This window comes from Balaenoptera physalus, assembly GCF_965194825.1.
Source record: "Balaenoptera physalus genome assembly, chromosome: 2".
NCBI classification, from domain to species: Eukaryota; Metazoa; Chordata; class Mammalia; order Artiodactyla; family Balaenopteridae; genus Balaenoptera; species Balaenoptera physalus.
Window position 1 is genome coordinate 172,823,551 of NC_138883.1, and position 18,798 is coordinate 172,842,348.

Consider the following 18,798-nt stretch of genomic DNA (forward strand, 5'->3'; position numbering starts at 1 on the left):
TAGCTACCGTTAGCACAATTTAAACCTCCCAACAAGCTAACGGATGACTTGGAAGCATAGTGAAAATGTCCAGAATTACAGTATTATATTATTTTTAGGCTTTTACTGACTCTGTGGTTAAATCCTCTCTTCATCTGGCCCTTGTAGTTGAGCTTCCTCACTCTCCCTGGGCTTTCCCAAAGACTCCAGGTCAGCACTGCCACCTGTGGCTGTTTAAATTTTTTAATTAATTACAGGTAAATAACATTAAAAATTCGGTTCCTCAGTAGCATTGGCCACATTTCAAGTGCTCAGTAGTCTCACGTAGCCAGTGGCTCCAGAAAGTTCTCTAGATCTTTTTTTTTTATAAATTTATTTATTTTATTATTTTATTTTATTTATTTATTGTTTCTGGCTGCGTTGGGTCTTCGTTGCTGCACAGGCTTTCTCTAGTTGCGGCGAACGGGGGCTACTCTTCGTTGTGGTGCGCGGGCTTCTTATTGTGGTGGCTTCTCTTGTTGTGGAGCACAGGCCCCAGAGCTCGCGGGCTTCAGTAGTTGTGGCACACGGGCTCAGTAGTTGTGGCTCACGGGCTCTAGAGTGCAGCCTCAGTAGTTGTGGCGCATGGGCTTAGTTGCTCCGTGGCATGTGGGATCTTCCCGGACCAGGGCTCGAACCCGTGTCCCCTGCATTGGCAGGTGGATTCTCAACCACTGTGCCACGAGGGAAGCCCCCTCTAGATCTTTTAAGAGAGATATCAAGCTGCAATCTAAAAGATAGAAAGTTGTTAAATTGAATTTAAATCTCTTTTGTGGCAAGAGAGTCTTTATATTAACTTAGTGCTAAGTTTGTCCAAGTACTCAGTATATGTTTGCTTATTAATAAGGAAATAGAAGGAAATAGAATTTATTAAGAAGGAAAAGAAGGAAATAGAATTTGTAATCTTATTTGCTAGCATTTAAGCTTCTCAGGTGGTGCAAAAGAACTAAACTTACGTGCAGCATAGGCTCAGACTATAAAGAAAAGTAGTGAGAAAGAATTTTGTAAAACTTTAACACATAAAAATAGCAAAAATTTCCAAATGATGGTTTGATTTGGATCAATAGATTTATTGTCAGAAATGCCATACACTGAGTATTTATTTTTAGGTGTTTTGAAAGCTTACAAGCAGGCTATGGGTAAGATAATCTTCCACCTGAATTTAATACTAAACACCTTCATACATTTGTAGATGGATTACCTAGACTTTTTCGCCCCATGATATTGCACTGCTGGGTGTTTAATATCCTGTTCTGATCATAAACCTATTCTAAAGAGATTCATCACAGTAGGTTTTGGCATTAACCTTCACAAGAAAAAGATGTCTTGTTTGACTTTCTTCTGTGTCTTCTCTTCTCTGTGTGTATGTGCATTTGTGTATGTGTGTGTGTACAGAGCAAGATTTGAACTTCTCTGTTCTCCACTTTTTAATAAATGTATAGAAGCAATCAGAGAACTCTTAGAACAAAGTGGATTTACAGCAGATGATATCAACAAGGTAATACTTTTGTATTTTCTTATTTATGTTGGGAGTAATTTTCGATTTGGAATTTAGGAAACAGCCCCTTGGTACTGAAAGAATATTTTTATACATTTAAATATTTTCTTAGCTTATATTAGGAAGTAAGGACATCGATTAAATTTTGATTAATGGCTCTAATGAACTCATAGTTCTGTATGTTCATTTTCTTAGCAAAAAAGACGAATTCCTTTTCAGTATATTTTTTTATATGTAAGCAAAAACTGACAGATATTAGAACATTTGCTATGTGTCAAGCACTGTTTCTAAGCGTTTTACATGTATTAACTTGCTGAATCCTCACCAACAGCTCCATGAAGTAGGTGTTATTATTTATCCCCATTTTATAATTGGAAGCACAGAGGTACAAAGGTATAAGTAACTTCATGGTAATTGTGTGCTTAGTGGTAGAGCTAGGATTTAACTCAGTGTGGTTCCCAAGTCTGCTCTTAACCAGTACACCAAACTGCTTCTCTCTGCTTGCTGAGAAATATTGCATATTTGCTTGCATAAGAAAAGATTTTGAGACTTTCAAAAATATTCCAACTGTTTAATGTTATCTTTTCTCCCAAGATTATTTCTACTCATTTAAAATACATATAAATTTTTTTCATTTTTGTTAATAAAGGAATTTTCATATAAGAAAACTCAGAAAATAGGTAACCAGTGTTTTATTTTATAATAAACTAGTCTAATTTGTATGCACAATTTTGAATTCTATGTTCCTTAAATAATAATATAACCAATTTCTTTGCCCATATTACTATGTAGTCTTCATCAACACAATTTTAAATAGACTCAATATCCTAGAAAAGGAAGAGCACCATAGATTATTTCATTGTTCTGTTTGGACTCCTAGATTGGGTCTTCCCCTCCCCAGAACAGTGATGCCCATCTTTTCCCATATTTAAGGTTATTCCTTGGGATAGATTCCCATAGTAAAATCATTGGATCAAAGAGTATAAATAGCTTAAACCTATTTTTACCTTCAGTTACCTTCCAAGAGAGTTGAATTAACTCATGCTTTCATCAGCAATATGAGAACAGACATTTTACTGTAACCTTGCTGACAATGAGTTTTATCATTTAAAGATAAATTTTCCATTAAGTAGTTGAAAAAAAGATATATTTTTACTTTATATGTTATTGGCTACTATAGGATTCTTTTAAAATATTTATTATTAATATTATTAAATAATAAATGTTTAATTTTGTGTTTCCTTATGTGTAAATATTTCATATTCTTTGCCTGTTTGGTCAATTAAATCTTAGTATTTTTTAAAATATATTTGTGTAAATGCTTTATATAATCAGAAAATTAACTGCTGTTTACTATAATCTTCTTTTGAGGCATGCAGTTTACTGCTTAACTTTGGTCCTGTTATGGAGGAGGGTATTTGATACACTGAGGTTCATTTATTCATCTATTTAAATCTGTTGGTCTGTTACTCTGATTTCTTCAGCTGCTTTTAAGTTTATAAATTCCATCTTTGTTCAGGTGTATTTAATACTATTTTCTTTTTGCTATAGTTTGAAAGTTTTTATAGTTTCACTATTTTGCTGTATGCTGTAAGATGGAAGTTGCATTTTTTTGTTTTTTTGGTGGAGGTTTTCCCTTCAATTTAGTTCAGTAAGTATTTTTTTTGAATACTTATAACGTGCCATGCGTTGTGCTAGGTGATTGGGAGGTGTGTGTTAGGTGAAGGTGGCTTATAAAGATTAAGGCGCATGGAAGAGTGGTACAAGGCAGGGGTGGAAGGGAGTGAGCTTGGAGGCAGACCCACCTGAATTGGAAGGCTCTCGGTGCTGATAGTTCCAGAACAGACAGATCACTTAATTTCCTGAGCCTTACTTGTCTCTTCTTATTAAGGAGGGTGATAATACTTAACTTATAAGTATATAAGTATAACTTACTCTATAAGGTTGTTATGAGGATTAAATGAAATATCATGTGTGGCACAGGGTGTGGTGTATTGTAGATGATCAGTTAATGTGAGTTCTCTTCCTTCATTAGCTGGTCATACAGCCCTCACATTAGATACCACAAATGGTAGGATCCTCAATTGCTTGACTAGAGGTCAAGTACATTCTTAGGATTAAGAATATTGTTAAAGAGATACTTCTAAAATACAAGCTTTTGAGAACTTAAAAATATGGAGTTGTCTCTGTAGTTTGTTGACCTTGCGGCAGTAACAAACAACCCCCAAGTCTCACTGGTTTTCTACTGTAGACAATTTTTTCTTGCTAGCGTTTCACGTGGGCAGCTGAAGGTGGCCGTAGGTCTACTGTTATGGCTCTTTTTACCGTGCTTCTCGTTCTACGACCCAGGCTAAAGGAGCAGCTCTCTGGGACGTGCGGTGTTCTCACGGTGGAGGGGAAAGAGGAAGAGAGATGGCGGAACGTGCAGGGCTTTCAAAGCTTCTGCTTAGATACGTTGTACTTCAGTGTATTCACATTCATTTGGCCGAAGCTAGACATGACCAGGCCTGAGTGTGGGCAGGGAAGTCTCCACCTGCACGGAGGGGTTGCAAAGTCAGGGCAGTGGCAATGGGCGGGGAAGTATAATCCTCTTATGGGGATGGAGGGAGGGCTTTACATCATTGACACATTTAATCCTCACAGAGGCATCAGGAGATAGGCACCGCTATCTCCATTTCCAGAGGAGGAAACTAAAAAGTTTCCGAAGAGGTTAAGTGCTTTGCTTAAAGTAACGCTGGCACGCACGTGCCGGCGCTGGGATTGGAGCTCACAGTCTGCCCCCGCAGTCCGTGCTCTTTCTTTACTCTTACGCTCATCGCCTTTCCCATTTTATTATCGGGCAGTCTAGTCTTAGGAGTATTTGGTTTTTCCCGAAGGAATCCTCTCATCGCTTCCTTGAGAAGGACACGTCTGATCTCTGAGGAGAGGGAGCGTCAGGGTTCCTACTCTAATTTACGTTAGACTTTCCTTTATCCCCCTTGTGTTCAGCACCATGCTCCCCTCTCGCCCCTGCTGTCCCCAAGCTGGGCCGAAGCCCTGTGTCTGAGGCAGGAGGAGGCGCTGCTGGGTCAGGGCCGAGGTCTGGGGGTCTGCTGGCCCCGTGCGTGTGCTGGCGGGGCTGCTCTGCACCCGGTGTCCCGCTTTCACCTCTCGGCTTGGCCCTCGCTTCCTGTGGCCTTTGGTGCTTCGCAGTCCCAAGCCGCTCTGGGTTCTGTGACTCAAACCACCTTGCTTCCCCTTTGGTTATCTCAGGCCACATCAGCTTTAAGACAGTTACTTCTCTCCCTTTCAGCTTCCAAAATTTGCTGAAATCTCAAGCTCAAGTTCTCTCCTGCATTTATTCTGCCATCTATATCTTCTTAAACTCCCTTATTGTCTACAAGTGGGCTTGTAGAAGGGTACGTAAATATACCGATGCAGTTAATTCTCGCCATTTTTACCAAGCATCCAGACTCTTCAGCTGCAATTTTAATACCTGCATAGTATTTTGTTGCATTGATGTATCATAATTTACACAACCAATTATTTGTGTTGAGTGTGTATGTTATTTTGGTTTTATAAATAGCAGTCTTTGTGGCTTTGTTAACATCCTTAATTTCCTTGGAATAAGATTTGTGAGTAGAATCCCAAATTTTAAGACTTTTAATATTTATCAAATTGCTCACCAAAAGCAATTTACTTTCTGAGTAGGTGTAAACCCTCATTATTAACGTTGCAACTTTAAAAAATTCTTTTTATTCATATTTTTTTTTTCAGGATGCTTTAGAATTATTTTTTCAACTTCTTAGATAAAAATCCCTTTGTGATTTTGATGCAGTTGCATTAAGCCTGTACAATTTTGGGGGGTGATATGTTAACTTTATAGTATTTAGTTTTCCTAACCGCAAAGTTGGTATCTCTCTCTGTTCAGATCTTCTTCAATACTTTCTTTTTTTTATAATTTTTTTTTTAAACATTTATTTATTTATTGATTGATTGATTGATTGCTATGTTGGGTCTTCGTTTCTGTGCTAGGGCTCTCTCCAGTTGTGGCAAGCGGGGGCCACTCTTCATTGCGGTGCGCGGGCCTCTCACTACTGCGGCCTCTCTTGTTGCGGAGCACAGGCTCCAGACGCGCAGGCTCAGCAGTTGTGGCTCACGGGCCCAGTCGCTCCGCGGCATGTGGGATCCTCCCAGACCAGGGCGCGAACCCGTGTCCCCTGCATTGGCAGGCAGATTCCCAACCACTGCGCCAGCAGGGAAGCCCCTTCAATACTTTCTTGAGTTATGTGTTTTCTTAATCGTGGGATTTCTGGCTGTTGTGAATGAGATGTTTTTTATGCTTTTATTTATCAATAATAATTTGGTTTTGCTGATAGAATACTTACTGGTTTTGCCTCTTTATCTGATACTCTGCCACTTCACGAACTCTTAGTATTAATAATTTTTCAAGGAGTCTTCTGAATTTCCTAGGCATGCATTCAAATTCATTTACTAGTTAACACACAACTAATTATTGAGCACACCTGCTCCGTGCAAAGTGGGTTCTAGGCACTTCGGACACAGCAGTAAACATAACAAAGTCTTTGCCGTCAAGAAACAGTTAAAATAATGCCCAGTTGTGATAACTGTTATGAAGCAAAATAAAGCAGGATAAGGGCATAGCTAGTGACAAAGGGTGATTTTGCAGATAAGAATCCCATCTAAGGAGATGGCTTTTGATCAGAGCCCTGCAGGGACTGAAATGAAGGAACAGACTGGGTGAATATCTGCCGGTTTTCCAGGCAGAGGGAACAGCCAGAGGGGAGCAAGCTTGGTATGTTTAAGGGGCTGCAGTGGGGATGGGACTGAGTGAGCCAGAGGGGTGGGAGGAGGGAGCAAGGGACCAGATCACTGGGAAAAGCAGTTGCAGTGGAGTTACGGAGGTAGACACCTTCCTGGAGTGAGTTTAAATAGAAAAGAAAGTGAGGCCATGGACACGATGAATATAAATAACTCTTGAGCAGTTCTGCTAAAAGGGCAGAAGGAAAATGGGATGGTAGCTGGAGTGGGCTGTGGGCGTTGGGAGAGGGTTTTATCCGTGTGTGGTGATACTTTTATCTTGCATCTCTGTACCCCTCACTGCTGCTGCCTTTTTTTTTTTTATTGGAGTTTAGTTGATTTACAATGTTGTGTTAGTTTCCGGTATAGAGCAAAGTGAATCAGCTATGCGTATACATATAGTCACTCTTCTTTAGACTCTTTTCCCACACAGGCCATTGCAGAGTATTGAGTAGAGTCCCCTGTTCTCCCTTCCTGTTTCTATTTGATTGCCTTGGTCAGGCCTTGAATATTTTAGTTGACACTGGACCTCTTTCTTTTGTTCTCTTTATTAGGGGAATAGTGTTAGTCGTTTACCAACAGATTTAATTACTGGTAACTGGTTTGAAATAGATTCTCTTTATCATATTGAGCATTTCTCTTTTTTCTATTTAAAGGTGTTTTAATATGAAATAGGTGTTGAGTCATTACAATTGCTTTTGGACACCTGCAAGACAATCTTATGGTTTTCTTTATATTTGTCTTCAAATTATTTGATGAATTATTGATAATTTCCTAATATGAAACTATCATTGTATTCCTGGGATAGATCTTATTTGGTTATGAGGAATTATTCTTTTGATATATTACTTAATTTTCTGTGATAATTCATGTATCATTTTCATGCTGTTCATGCTAAGTTAGCAGAAGTGAGATGGGCTATTTCGAACTTTCCTGCCTTACGCATATTTTCTGAATAAAGTAACCCCTTTTAACATCAGACACTGAAAAGGGGAATGGTCCTGTGCTTTGGGTTGCATTGGTCTAAAGAAGTGCCTTAGCTTCTTGCCTCCAGCTCGTTCTCTCCTTCCTGGATGATGAGATGGGCCATGGCTTATCGGTATGTCCCCAAGGCTTCCGTTTAGGGGGAGTCAGAGGCACATGGCTGAGTCTCAGGCAATGAGCAAGTGAGAAGCTGGAGCCAATGCTCAGACCTTTGCTAACCCTTCCTCTCCCCACCTCCCTTTTTTTTTCTGTCCACACAGCATGACCTGCTCTTTAACGGTTGGCCTCTCCTAAGGTTGTATAACTTTGTAAGCAGAGGCTACTTTTCTCTTTTAAAAGCTCCTGAGACATACTCAAAGAAGTAGGGGATTTTCAAGTGCTTGAACTTACCTAGAATGACAAAATATCACAATGTATCGAATTCATTTACTCAGAACAATACCTTCTAAACCAAGACATCCGGTGCTTTAATTTCCCTATATTCCAAGGTAACATAATCATGCACGATGTTCTTCAGGAAATAGGCTGATAGTACCTTCCTTTTCTTCATAACCCAAGGCAGAGTGTGAGAGAGGGTCCATGCTCATTTCATTTCGTCATGAAAAATATCTACTCACAAAATAGGTTCGCATGACTACTCCAAAGATAGCTGTAGAATTCTCAAGTCAGTCTTCAATTCCACGATGTGGGAATATGATTTTAAGTTATCACTTTCATATCTGTAAATAAAGTTCAACATAAGAAAGTGTGCCAAATCCCTTGCCTTGTGAGTTTTCCAAAATACCCATTTCTCTAGGAATAAGCAAATCAAATCCTTTACGGGGACCAAAGTATCAGTAGTGTTTATATGGAATTCAGTGTCAGTCATAAGCACGTCGTTGGCTCCATCGTATCCGATGCACTGATGCTGGGATCTTTCCCAAAGATGAAATGAAAGAAGGTCAGTTTCTTTCCGCACATAAAAATACAGTATGTGTATCTTAGGCCCTACACCACAATTAAGCTGCCCAGATGCCATGTAGTACAGTAGACTCGCTGTACCATACCATTCTTCCAAAAAGAAGTATGTCCCCTAACCATTTTTCTTGAAACACACAGTCCTGTTGATCTTTCTTGCATTCTCCTACTAGTTTGAAAACTGGGTTTAGAGAGTAAAGAGTTTCCCATTGAACTCTTTGCTGTAAGAAAAGTAAGAGCACAAATACGATTGTAAGTGGCAAGTGACCAGTAGCTGGTGGGAGGGCCACGGCAGTTGGTGGTGGGCTGGCCACGTGCACCAGGAGCTGTTCTAGCCGAGAAGGGGCAGCTGCTGATCTGCACCAGTCACTGCCGTCCAGTGATGCAGGCCGGTGCTGTTGGAGCCTTGGACCTTTTAACAGACTCTCAAAACTGGGACTTACCGTCAGACGTTTTAATGTTTAAATGTTAGTATCTAATGCAGAACTTTTGAAAACACTATGTGAAGAGAGAAAATACAGCTTGCCTGATAGAATTTGCAAGTTGCTACTTGGCAACCGCTACTCCAGAACGTGTTGTTTTATTGCTGTTTGTTTTTACTGTTTTGTTCCTGGGCTATCAGGTGCTTATAAAATGGAATTTAATACGTTTTCATCTCTTTAAGTATTCCAGATTAGTGCATAATGCATAAATATTCTCTGTTCCTCAAGACTTCTAAAGAATTTGCCTATAAACACATTTTGTCTGAAACTAATTTTTGAAGTATATTTATAACTTTCATAATTTCTTTTTATTGCTTCAATTTTGAATTAAAGTATTTTATAGACCTATTGCATACTGATCTTAAACTTTTAACATACAACTTTGCATAATGTTCTTGTAATTTTTAATTTTACATAGCTTTTGATATTAAAATTTTAAAGTATAAAGAAGTTATTTAAATTAAAACTGGCCGGTTTTTCTCTCTTTTTATTTATTCATCTTTTTCTTTCTGAGTTTATCTATTTTTTTCCTTCCCTAGGTTTTGTAGATATTTGTTTTATTTTTTTTGCTCCAACTCCTGGCACTACAACCCCACAAAACTTTCTTAGATTTTTTTTTTCAGGTGATATATTTCTCTTTTCTAATTGTTTTCTTTCTGGTTTGCACTTTATTTCTTCCAGTCTCTCCAGGATACTTTCATTATTTTTATAAATGTTTATATTGAACATTAATTAATTTATTTCATTTTTTCCCTAACCAAAAAATTAACTACCATTTTACTCATTAGCAGCTTGGTTTTATTCCACAGGCTCTGATACATTTTATTATTTTCTTTATTTTCAGAATAATCTATAATATTTTCAATTTTCCTCTTTAAGTTTGCAAAAGAAATCTCAGACTAAAGAGTAAATGTTTAAAGAATTTATTAAAATTAAAATTTTCTGGTTACTGTCAGCATTAATAATGACACACTATTAGTACTTTTTTACCCTTTAAATGAGAATACCAAAAAACAAGATTTTCCAGGGTTTTTTTTTTTGTTTTTTGTTTTAACACAGCACCACTTATTGCTTATTTATAAAGCATTTTGATGTTGACTATAAGAAGTTCGTGAAAAGGCGTAACCTCCATTTTTATTCTCATGGTATTTACGTGGGATCAGACATTTTAGAGAAGACTTTCCTTTTAACTTACCTCCAAAGCAGACTTTTGGGGGAACTCTGCTGAGGCAAACCTCCTTTTCTTTATTCTTTGTAGCCCTGAGTTGATGTTCCTCATGCCCTTACCTGCGGAGGAATGTGGTCTCCCTCCTCGTTTCACGGCTGATGTGAGCGGGGCCTCATTTTCATCAGTTGCTCATCTTCTCCACCACATGGAGCTTTGAGAACATCCATATATAGACTGAAATAAGTAGTGATTATTGATGATTTCCCTCCTTGAGAGAACATATTCAATATTCTGCATACCCATGGAGTTACAAGTGTTAAACATATTAATTAAGGAGGAAATTAAAATATTTAGAAAGGAGCAATTTTATTCAGCTTTATTGAGGTATAATTGATAAATAAAATTGTAAGGTATTTAAAGTATACAACATGAGATTTAGTATATGTATTGTGCAGGGATTATTACCATCAAGTTAATTAACACATCTATCACCTTATATATTAACCTTTTCTGCAGGAGGTGAAAACACTTGAGTTGTACTCTCTTAGCAGATCTCAAATATACTACACAATATTATCAACTGTAATCACCATGTTATACATTAGCTCCTCAGACCTTATTCATCTTATAACTAAAAGTTTGTATGTACCCTTTTACCATCCCTCCCTATTTTCCCCACCCCCTCAACCCCAACCATTTTTCTGCTTTCTGTTTCTATGAGTTGTTTTGTTTGTTTTGTTTTAATTTAGACTCCACGTATAAGTGATACCATGCAGTTTTTGTCTCTCTGTCTGGTTCATTTCACTTAGCGTAATGCCCTCCAGGTTCTTTCATGTTGTTACAAATGGCAGGACTTCCTTCTTTAAACTGAATAATATTGCATTGTATATCTGTACCACATCTTCTTTATCCATTCATCCACTGACACACACTTATCTTTCCATAGTATGTTTCCAAATACCTTGGCTATTGTGAATAACGCTGCAGTGAACATGAGAGTACAGATATCTCTATGAGATAGTGATTTTGTTTCCTTTGTGTATATACTCAGAAGTGGGATTGCTGGATCATAAGGTAATTCTACTTTTAATTTCATGACGAGTTTCCATACTGTTTTCCATAGTGGCTATACCAGTTTACATTCCCAACAGTGTATAACTGTTCTCCTTTCTCTCCATCTTCACCAGTATTTGTTATCTCTTGTCTTTTTAGTAATAGACGTCCTAACAGGAATGAGGTGATGTCTCATTGTGATCTTTATTTCCATTTCCCTAATGATTAGTGATGTTGCGCACCCTTTCAGGTACCTTCGGCTACTTGTAAGTCTTCTTTGGAAAAATGTTCTATTCAGGTCCCTTGCTCATTTTTAAATTGTGTTATTTGGTTTTTTTGCTATTGAGTTAATGAGATTCTTGTGTATTTCGGATATTCACCCCTTTTTTTGTTTGTTTGTTTGTTTGTTTTTTATACTGCAGGTTCTTATTAGGCATCACTTTTATACACATCAGTGTATACATGTCAATCCCAATCCCCCAATTCAGCACACCACCATCCCCACCCCACCGCAGTTTTCCCCCCTTGGTGTCCATATGTCCATTCTCTACATCTGTGTCTCAACTTCTGCCCTGCAAACCGGCTCATCTGTACCATTTTTCTAGGTTCCACATACATGCATTAATATACGATATTTGTTTTTCTCTTTCTGACTTACTTCACTCTGTATGACAGTCTCTAGATCCATCCACTTCTCAACAAATGACTCAATTTCGTTCCTTTTTATGGCTGAGTAATATTCCATTGTATATATGAACCACATCTTCTTTATCCATTCATCTGTTGATGGGCATTTAGGTTGCTTCCATGACCTGGCTATTGTAAATAGTGCTGCAATGAACATTCGGGTGCATGTGTCTTTTTGAATTACGGTTTTCTCTGGGTATATGCCCAGTAGTGGGATTGCTGGGTCATATGGTAATTCTATTTTTAGTTTTTTAAGGAACCTCCTTATTGTTCTCCATAGTGGCTGTATCAATTTACATTCCCACCAACAGTGCAAGAGGGTTCCCTTTTCTCCACACCCTCTCCAGCATTTGCTGTTTGTAGACTTTCTGATGATGCCCATTCTAACAGGAGTGAGGTGATACCTCATTGTAGTTTTGATTTGCATTTCTCTAATAATTAGTGATGTTGAGCATCTTTTCATGTGCTTCGTGGCCATCTGTATGTCTTCTTTGGAGAAATGTCTATTTAGGTCTTCTGCCCATTTTTGGATTGGGGTGTTTGTTTTCTTTAATGTTGAGCTGAATGAGCTGTTTATATATTTTGGAGATTAATCCTTTGTCCGTTGATTCGTTTGCAAATATTTTCTCCCATTCCGAGGGTTGTCTTTTCGTCTTGTTTATGGTTTCCTTTGCTGTGCAAAAGCTTTGAAGTTTCATTAGGTCCCATTTGTTTATTTTTATTTTTATTTCCATTACTCTAGGAGGTGGATCAAAAAAGATCTTGCTGTGATATATGTAAAAGAGTGTTCTTCCTATGTTTTCCTCTAAGAGTTTTATAGTGTCCAGTCTTATATTTAGGTCTCTAATCCATTTTGAGTTTATTTTTGTGTATGGTGTTAGGGAGTATTCTAATTTCATTCTTTTACATGTAGCTGTCCAGTTTTCCCAGCACCACTTATTGAAGAGACTGTCTTTTCTCCATTGTATATCTTTTCCTCCTTTGTCATAGATTAGTTGACCATAGGTGCGTGGGTTAATCTCTGGGCTTTCTGTCTTGTTCCATTGATCTATGTTTCTGTTTTTGTGCCAGTACCATATTGTCTTGATTACTGTAGCTTTGTAGTATAGTCTGAAGTCAGGGAGTCTGATTCCTCCAGCTCCATTTTTTTCCCTCAAGACTGCTTTGGCTATTCGGGGTCTTTTGTGTCTCCATACAAATTTTAAGATGATTTGTTCTAGCTCCGTAAAAAATGCCATTGGTAATTTGATAGGGATTGCATTGAATCTGTAGATTGCTTTGGGTAGTATACTCATTTTCACAATGTTGATTCTTCCAATCCAAGAACATGGTATATCTCTCCATCTGTTGGTATCATCTTTAATTTCTTTCATCAGTGTCTTATAGTTTTCTGCATACAAGTCTTTTGTCTCCCTAGGTAGGTTTATTCCTAGGTATTTTATTCTTTTTGTTGCAGTGGTAAATGGGAGTGTTTCCATAATTTCTCTTTCAGATTTTTCATCATTAGTGTATAGGAATGCAAGAGATTTCTGTGCATTCATTTTGTATCCTGCAACGTTACCATATTCATTAATTAGCTCTAGCAGTTTTCTGGTGGCAGTTTTAGGATTCTCTATGTATAGTATCATGTCATCCGCAAACAGTGACAGTTTTACTTCTTCTTTTCCAATTTGTATTCCTTTTATTTCTTTTTCTTCTCTGATTGCTGTGGCTAGGACTTCCAGAACTATGTTGAATAATAGTGGTGAGAGTGGACATCCTTGTCTCGTTCCTGATCTTAGAGGAAATGCTTTCAGTTTTTCACCATTGAGAATGATGTTTGCTGTGGGTTTGTCATATATGGCCTTTATTATGTTGAGGTAGGTTCCCTCTATGCCCACTTTCTGGAGAGTTTTTATCAGAAATGGGTGTTGAATTTTGTCAAAAGCTTTTTCTGCATCTATTGAGATGATCATATGGTTTTTATTCTTCAATTTGTTAATATGGTGTATCACATTGATTGATTTGCGTATATTGAAGAATCCTTGCATCCCTGGGATAAATCCCACTTGATCGTGGTGTATGATCCTTTTAATGTGTTGTTGGATTCTGTTTGCTAGTATTTTGTTGAGGATTTTTGCATCTATATTCATCAGTGATATTGGTCTGTAATTTTCTTTTTTTGTAGTGTCTTTGTCTGGTTTTGGTATCAGGGTGATGGTGGTCTCATAGAATGAGTTTGGGAGTGTTCCTTCCTCTGCAATTTTTTGGAAGAGTTTGAGAAGGATAGGTGTTAGCTCTTCTCTAAATGTTTGATAGAATTCACCTGTGAAGCCATCTGGTCCTGGACTTTTGTTTGTTGGAAGATTTTTAATCACAGTTTCAATTTCATTACTTGTGATTGGTCTGTTCATATTTTCTGTTTCTTCCTGGTTCAGTCTTGGAAGGTTATACCTTTCTAAGAATTTGTCCATTTCTTCCAGGTTGTCCATTTTATTGGCATAAAGTTGCTTGTAGTAGTCTCTTAGGATGCTCTGTATTTCTGCAGTGTCTGTTGTAACTTGTCCTTTTTCATTTCTAATTTTATTGATTTGAGTCCTCTCCCTATTTTTCTTGGTGAGTCTGGCTAATGGCTTATCAATTTTGTTTATCTTCTCAAAGAACCAACTTTTAGTTTTATTGATCTTTGCTATTGTTTTCTTTGTTTCTATTTCATTTATTTCTGCTCTGATCTTTATGATTTCTTTCCTTCTGCTAACTTTGGGTTTTGTTTGTTCTTCTTTCTCTAGTTTCTTTAGGTGTAAGGTTAGATTGTTTACTTGAGATTTTTCTTGTTTCTTTAGGTAGGCTTGTATAGCTATAAACTTCCCTCTTACAACTGCTTTTGCTGCATCCCATAGGCTTTGGGTCGTCGTGTTTTCTTTGTCATTTGTCTCTAGGTATTTTTTGATTTCCTCTTTGATTTCTTCAGTGACCTCTTGGTTATTTAGTAACGTACTGTTTAGCCTCCATGTGTTTGTCTTTTTTACGTTTTTTTCCCTGTAATTCATTTCTAATCTCATAGCGTTGTGGTCAGAAAAGATGCTTGATATGATTTCAATTTTCTTAAATTTACTGAGGCTTGATTTGTGACCCAAGATGTGATCTGTCCTGGAGAATGTTCCGTGCGCACTTGAGAAGAACGTGTAATCTGCTGTTTTTGGATGGAATGTCCTATATATATCAATTAAATCTATCTGGTCTATTCTGTCATTTAAAGCTTCTGTTTCCTTATTTATTTTCATTTTGGATGATCTGTCCATTGGTGTAAGTGAGGTGTTAAAGTCCCCCACTATGATTGTGTTACTGTCAATTCCCTCTTTTATAGCTGTTAGCAGTTGCCTTATGTATTGAGGTGCTCCTATGTTGGGTGCATATATATTTATAATTGTTATATCTTCTTCTTGGATTGATCCCTGGATCATTATGTAGTGTCCTTCCTTGTCTCTTGTAACCTTCTTTATTTTAAAGTCTATTTTATCTGATATGAGTATAGCTACTCCAGCTTTCTTTTGATTTCCATTTGCATGGAATATCTTTTTCCATCCCCTCACTTTCAGTCTGTATGTGTCCCTAGGTCTAAAGTGGGTCTCTTGTAGACAGCATATATATGGGTCTTGTTTTTGTATCCATTCAGCCAGTCTATGTCTTTTGGTTGGGGCATTTAATCCATTCACGTTTAAGGTAATTATCGATATGTATGTTCCTATGACCATTTTCTTAATTGTTTTGGGTTTGTTTTTGTAGGTCCTTTTCTTCTCTTGTGTTTCCCACTTAGAGAAGTTCCTTTAGCATTTGTTGTAGAGCTGGTTTGGTGGTGCTGAATTCTCTTAGCTTTTGCTTGTCTCTAAAGCTTTTGATTTCTCCATCAAATCTAAATGAGATCCTTGCCGGGTAGAGTAATCTTGGTTGTAGGTTCTTCCCTTTCATCACTTTAAGTATATCATGCCACTCCCTTCTGGCTTGTAGAGTTTCTGCTGAGAAATCAGCTGTTAACCTTATGGGAGTTCCCTTGTATGTTATTTGTCGTTTTTCCCTTGCTGCTTTCAATAATTTTTCTTTGTCTTTAATTTTTGCCACTTTGATTACTATGTGTCTCGGCGTGTTTCTCCTTGGGTTTATCCTGTATGGGACTCTCTGTGCTTCCTGGACTTGGGTGGCTATTTCCTTTCCCATGTTAGGGAAGTTTTCGACTATAATCTCTTCAAATATTTTCTCTGGTCCCTTCTCTCTCTCTTCTCCTTCTGGGACCCCTATAATGCGAATGTTGTTGCGTTTAATGTTGTCCCAGAGGTCTCTTAGGCTGTCTTCATTTCTTTTCATTCTTTTTTCTTCAGTCTGTTCCGCAGCAGTGAATTCCACCATTCTGTCTTCCAGGTCACTTATCTGTTCTTCTGCCTCAGTTATTCTGCTATTGATTCCTTCTAGTGTAGTTTTCATTTCAGTTATTGTATTGGTCATCTCTGTTTGTTTGTTCTTTAATTCTTCTAGGTCTTTGTTAATCATTTCTTGCATTTTCTCAATCTTTGCCTCCATTCTTATTCCGAGGTCCTGGATCATCTTCACTATCATTATTCTGAATTCTTTTTCTGGAAGGTTGCCTATCTCCACTTCATTTAGTTGTTTTTCTGGGGTTTTTTCTTGTTCCTTCATCTGGTACATAGCCCTCTGCCTTTTCATCTTGTCTATCTTTCTCTAACTGTGGTTTTTGGTCCACAGGCTGCAGGATTGTAGTTTTTCTTGCTTCTGCTCTTCACCCCTTTTTAGATATATGATTTACAAATATTTTCTCTCATTCAATATGTTGCCATTTCATTTTGTTGATGGTTTCCTTTGCTGTGCATGCTTTTTAGTTTGATAAGTCCCACTTGTTTGTTTTCTGCTTTCCTTTGCTTTGGGTGTCAAATCCAAAAAGCATTGCCAAGACCATTGTCAAGGAGCTTACCCCTTATGTTTTCTTCTAGGAGTTTTTTCGTTTTAGGTTTTACTCCAAGTCTTTAATCCACTTTGAGTTGATTTTTATGTGTGGTGTAAGACAGTGGTCCAGTTTCATTCTTTTGCATGTAGATATCCAGTTTTCCCCACCCCATTTATTAAGGAGACTCTTCTTTCTTTCTTGTATATTCTTGGCTCCTTTATTGAAAATTAATTGACTGTATATGTGTGGGTTTATTTCTGGGCTCTCTGTTCTGTTCCATTGATCTATTTGACTTGTTTTATGCAAATACCATACTGTTTTGATTACTACAGCTTGTAATATAGTTTGAAATCAGGAAGTGTGATGCCTCCAGCTTTGCTCTTCTTTCTCAAGATTGTTTTGGCTATTTGGGGTCTCTTGTGGTTCCACACAAATTTCAGGATTGTTTTTTCTATTTCTATGAAAAATGCCATTGGAAATTTGATAGGGATTACATTGAATATTTGGGGTAGTAAGGACATTTTGGCAATATTAATTCTTCCAATCCATAAAGCCGGAATATCTTTCTATGTATTTGTGTCTTCAGTTTCTTTCATCAAAGTCTTGCAGTTTTCAGGGTACAGATATTTCACGTTCTGGGTTAAATTTATTTAAGTATTTTATTCTTTTTGATAGTACTGTAAATGGGATTGTCTTCTTAATTTCTTCATCCAATAATTTGTAGTGTATAGAAAGTAATTTAAAGTAATTTTTGATAGATATGACTTTACTACTGCCATTTTGTTAATCATTTTCTGTCTGTTTTGTAGTTCATTTCTTTCTTTCCTGTCCTCTTCTTTCATGATTTGATGACTTTCTATAGTGGTTTGCTTTAATTCTTTTCTCTTTACCTTTTGTGTGTCTACTACAGATTTTTGTTTTGTGGTTACCATGAGGCTTATATAAAACATCTTATACAGTTAAAATAGCCTATTTTAAGCTGACAACAACTTAACTTGAAACGCATACAAAAGCTCTACATTTTTACACTCCTTCTCCCCACATTTTATGTTTTTGATGTCACAGTTTACATCTTTTGTGTATCCATTAACAAGTTATTGTAATTACAGTTATTTTTAATGCCTTTGTCTTTTAACCTTTGTACTAAGGTTATAAGTGATTTACCCACTACTATTACAATATTGGAGTATTCTGAATCTAACTATATTTATCTTTACCAGTGAGTTTTATACTTTTATATGTTTTCATGTTGTTAATTAGCATTTTGTTTAAACTCGAACAACTCCATTTGACATCTTCTGTCAGACCAGTCTAGTAGTGGTGAACTCCTTCAGCTTTTGTTTGTGTGAAAACACTCATCTCTCCTTCAGTTTTGGAGAGCAGCTTTGCTGAATTGGGTATTCTTGGCTGATGGTTTTTTCTTATGGCACTTTGAATATCTCCCTTCTGTCTTACAAGATTTCTGTTGCAAGACCCACTTATAGTTTTTAAGGGTGTTCCCTTGTATCTAACAAGTTGCTTTTCTCTTGCTGCTTTTAAGACTTTCTGTCTTTCACTTTTGGCAATTTAATTATGATGTGTCTCAGTGTGGGTCACTTTAGATTCATCTTATTTGGTACTTTTTGGGCTTACTGGATCTGGCTGTTTCTTTTCCCAGATTAGGGAAGTTTTCAGCCGTAATTTCTTTGAGTAAGTTTTCTGGCCACCCCCCCCTCCCCCACTTCTCCTTCTGAGACCCTTATATTGCATATATTGGTCCACTTACTGGTGTTCTGTAAGTTCCTGAATGCACCTTCATTCTTTTTCCTTTTTGCTCCTCTGAATAAATTCCTCTGCCCTGTCTTCAAATTCACTGACCCTTTCTTTCACTTTATTTAGTGTGCTGTTGAAACCCTCTCTTGAGTTTTTAAGTTCAGTTATTGTATTTGTCAGCTCTATGATTTCTCTTTGGTACTTTATATTTTCTATCTCTTTGTTGAAATTCATACTTTGTTCATGCATTACTCTCCTGACTTCATTGAACATCTTTATTACTGTTGTTTTTAACTCTATATCAAGTAAATCACTTATCTTTGTTTCATTAAGATCAGTTTCTGGAAATTTATCTTGTTATTTTGTTTGGAACATATTTTTCTGTATCTGCATTTTCCTAGACTCTCTGTGTTGGTTTCTGGGCTTTACATAAAACTGCTACCTCAAAAAAACAAAAAACAAA

At 37.2% G+C, this 18,798-nt stretch overlaps 1 protein-coding gene across 2 annotated transcripts in view; it reads left to right on the plus strand.

Annotated features, from left to right (window-relative positions):
• LOC309656400 (heat shock 70 kDa protein 14) overlaps positions 1-18,798 on the plus strand; it is a 39,642-nt gene that overhangs the window by 15,805 nt on the left and 5,039 nt on the right. The window contains exon 10 of one of the 2 annotated variants that reach the window (XM_082452871.1): positions 1,414-1,516. The exons of the other annotated variant lie outside the window; for it this stretch is intronic. Coding sequence (XP_082308997.1) covers positions 1,414-1,516 — 103 coding nt within the window. The remainder of the gene's footprint in view (positions 1-1,413; positions 1,517-18,798) is intronic. 2 annotated transcript variants of the gene reach the window in all.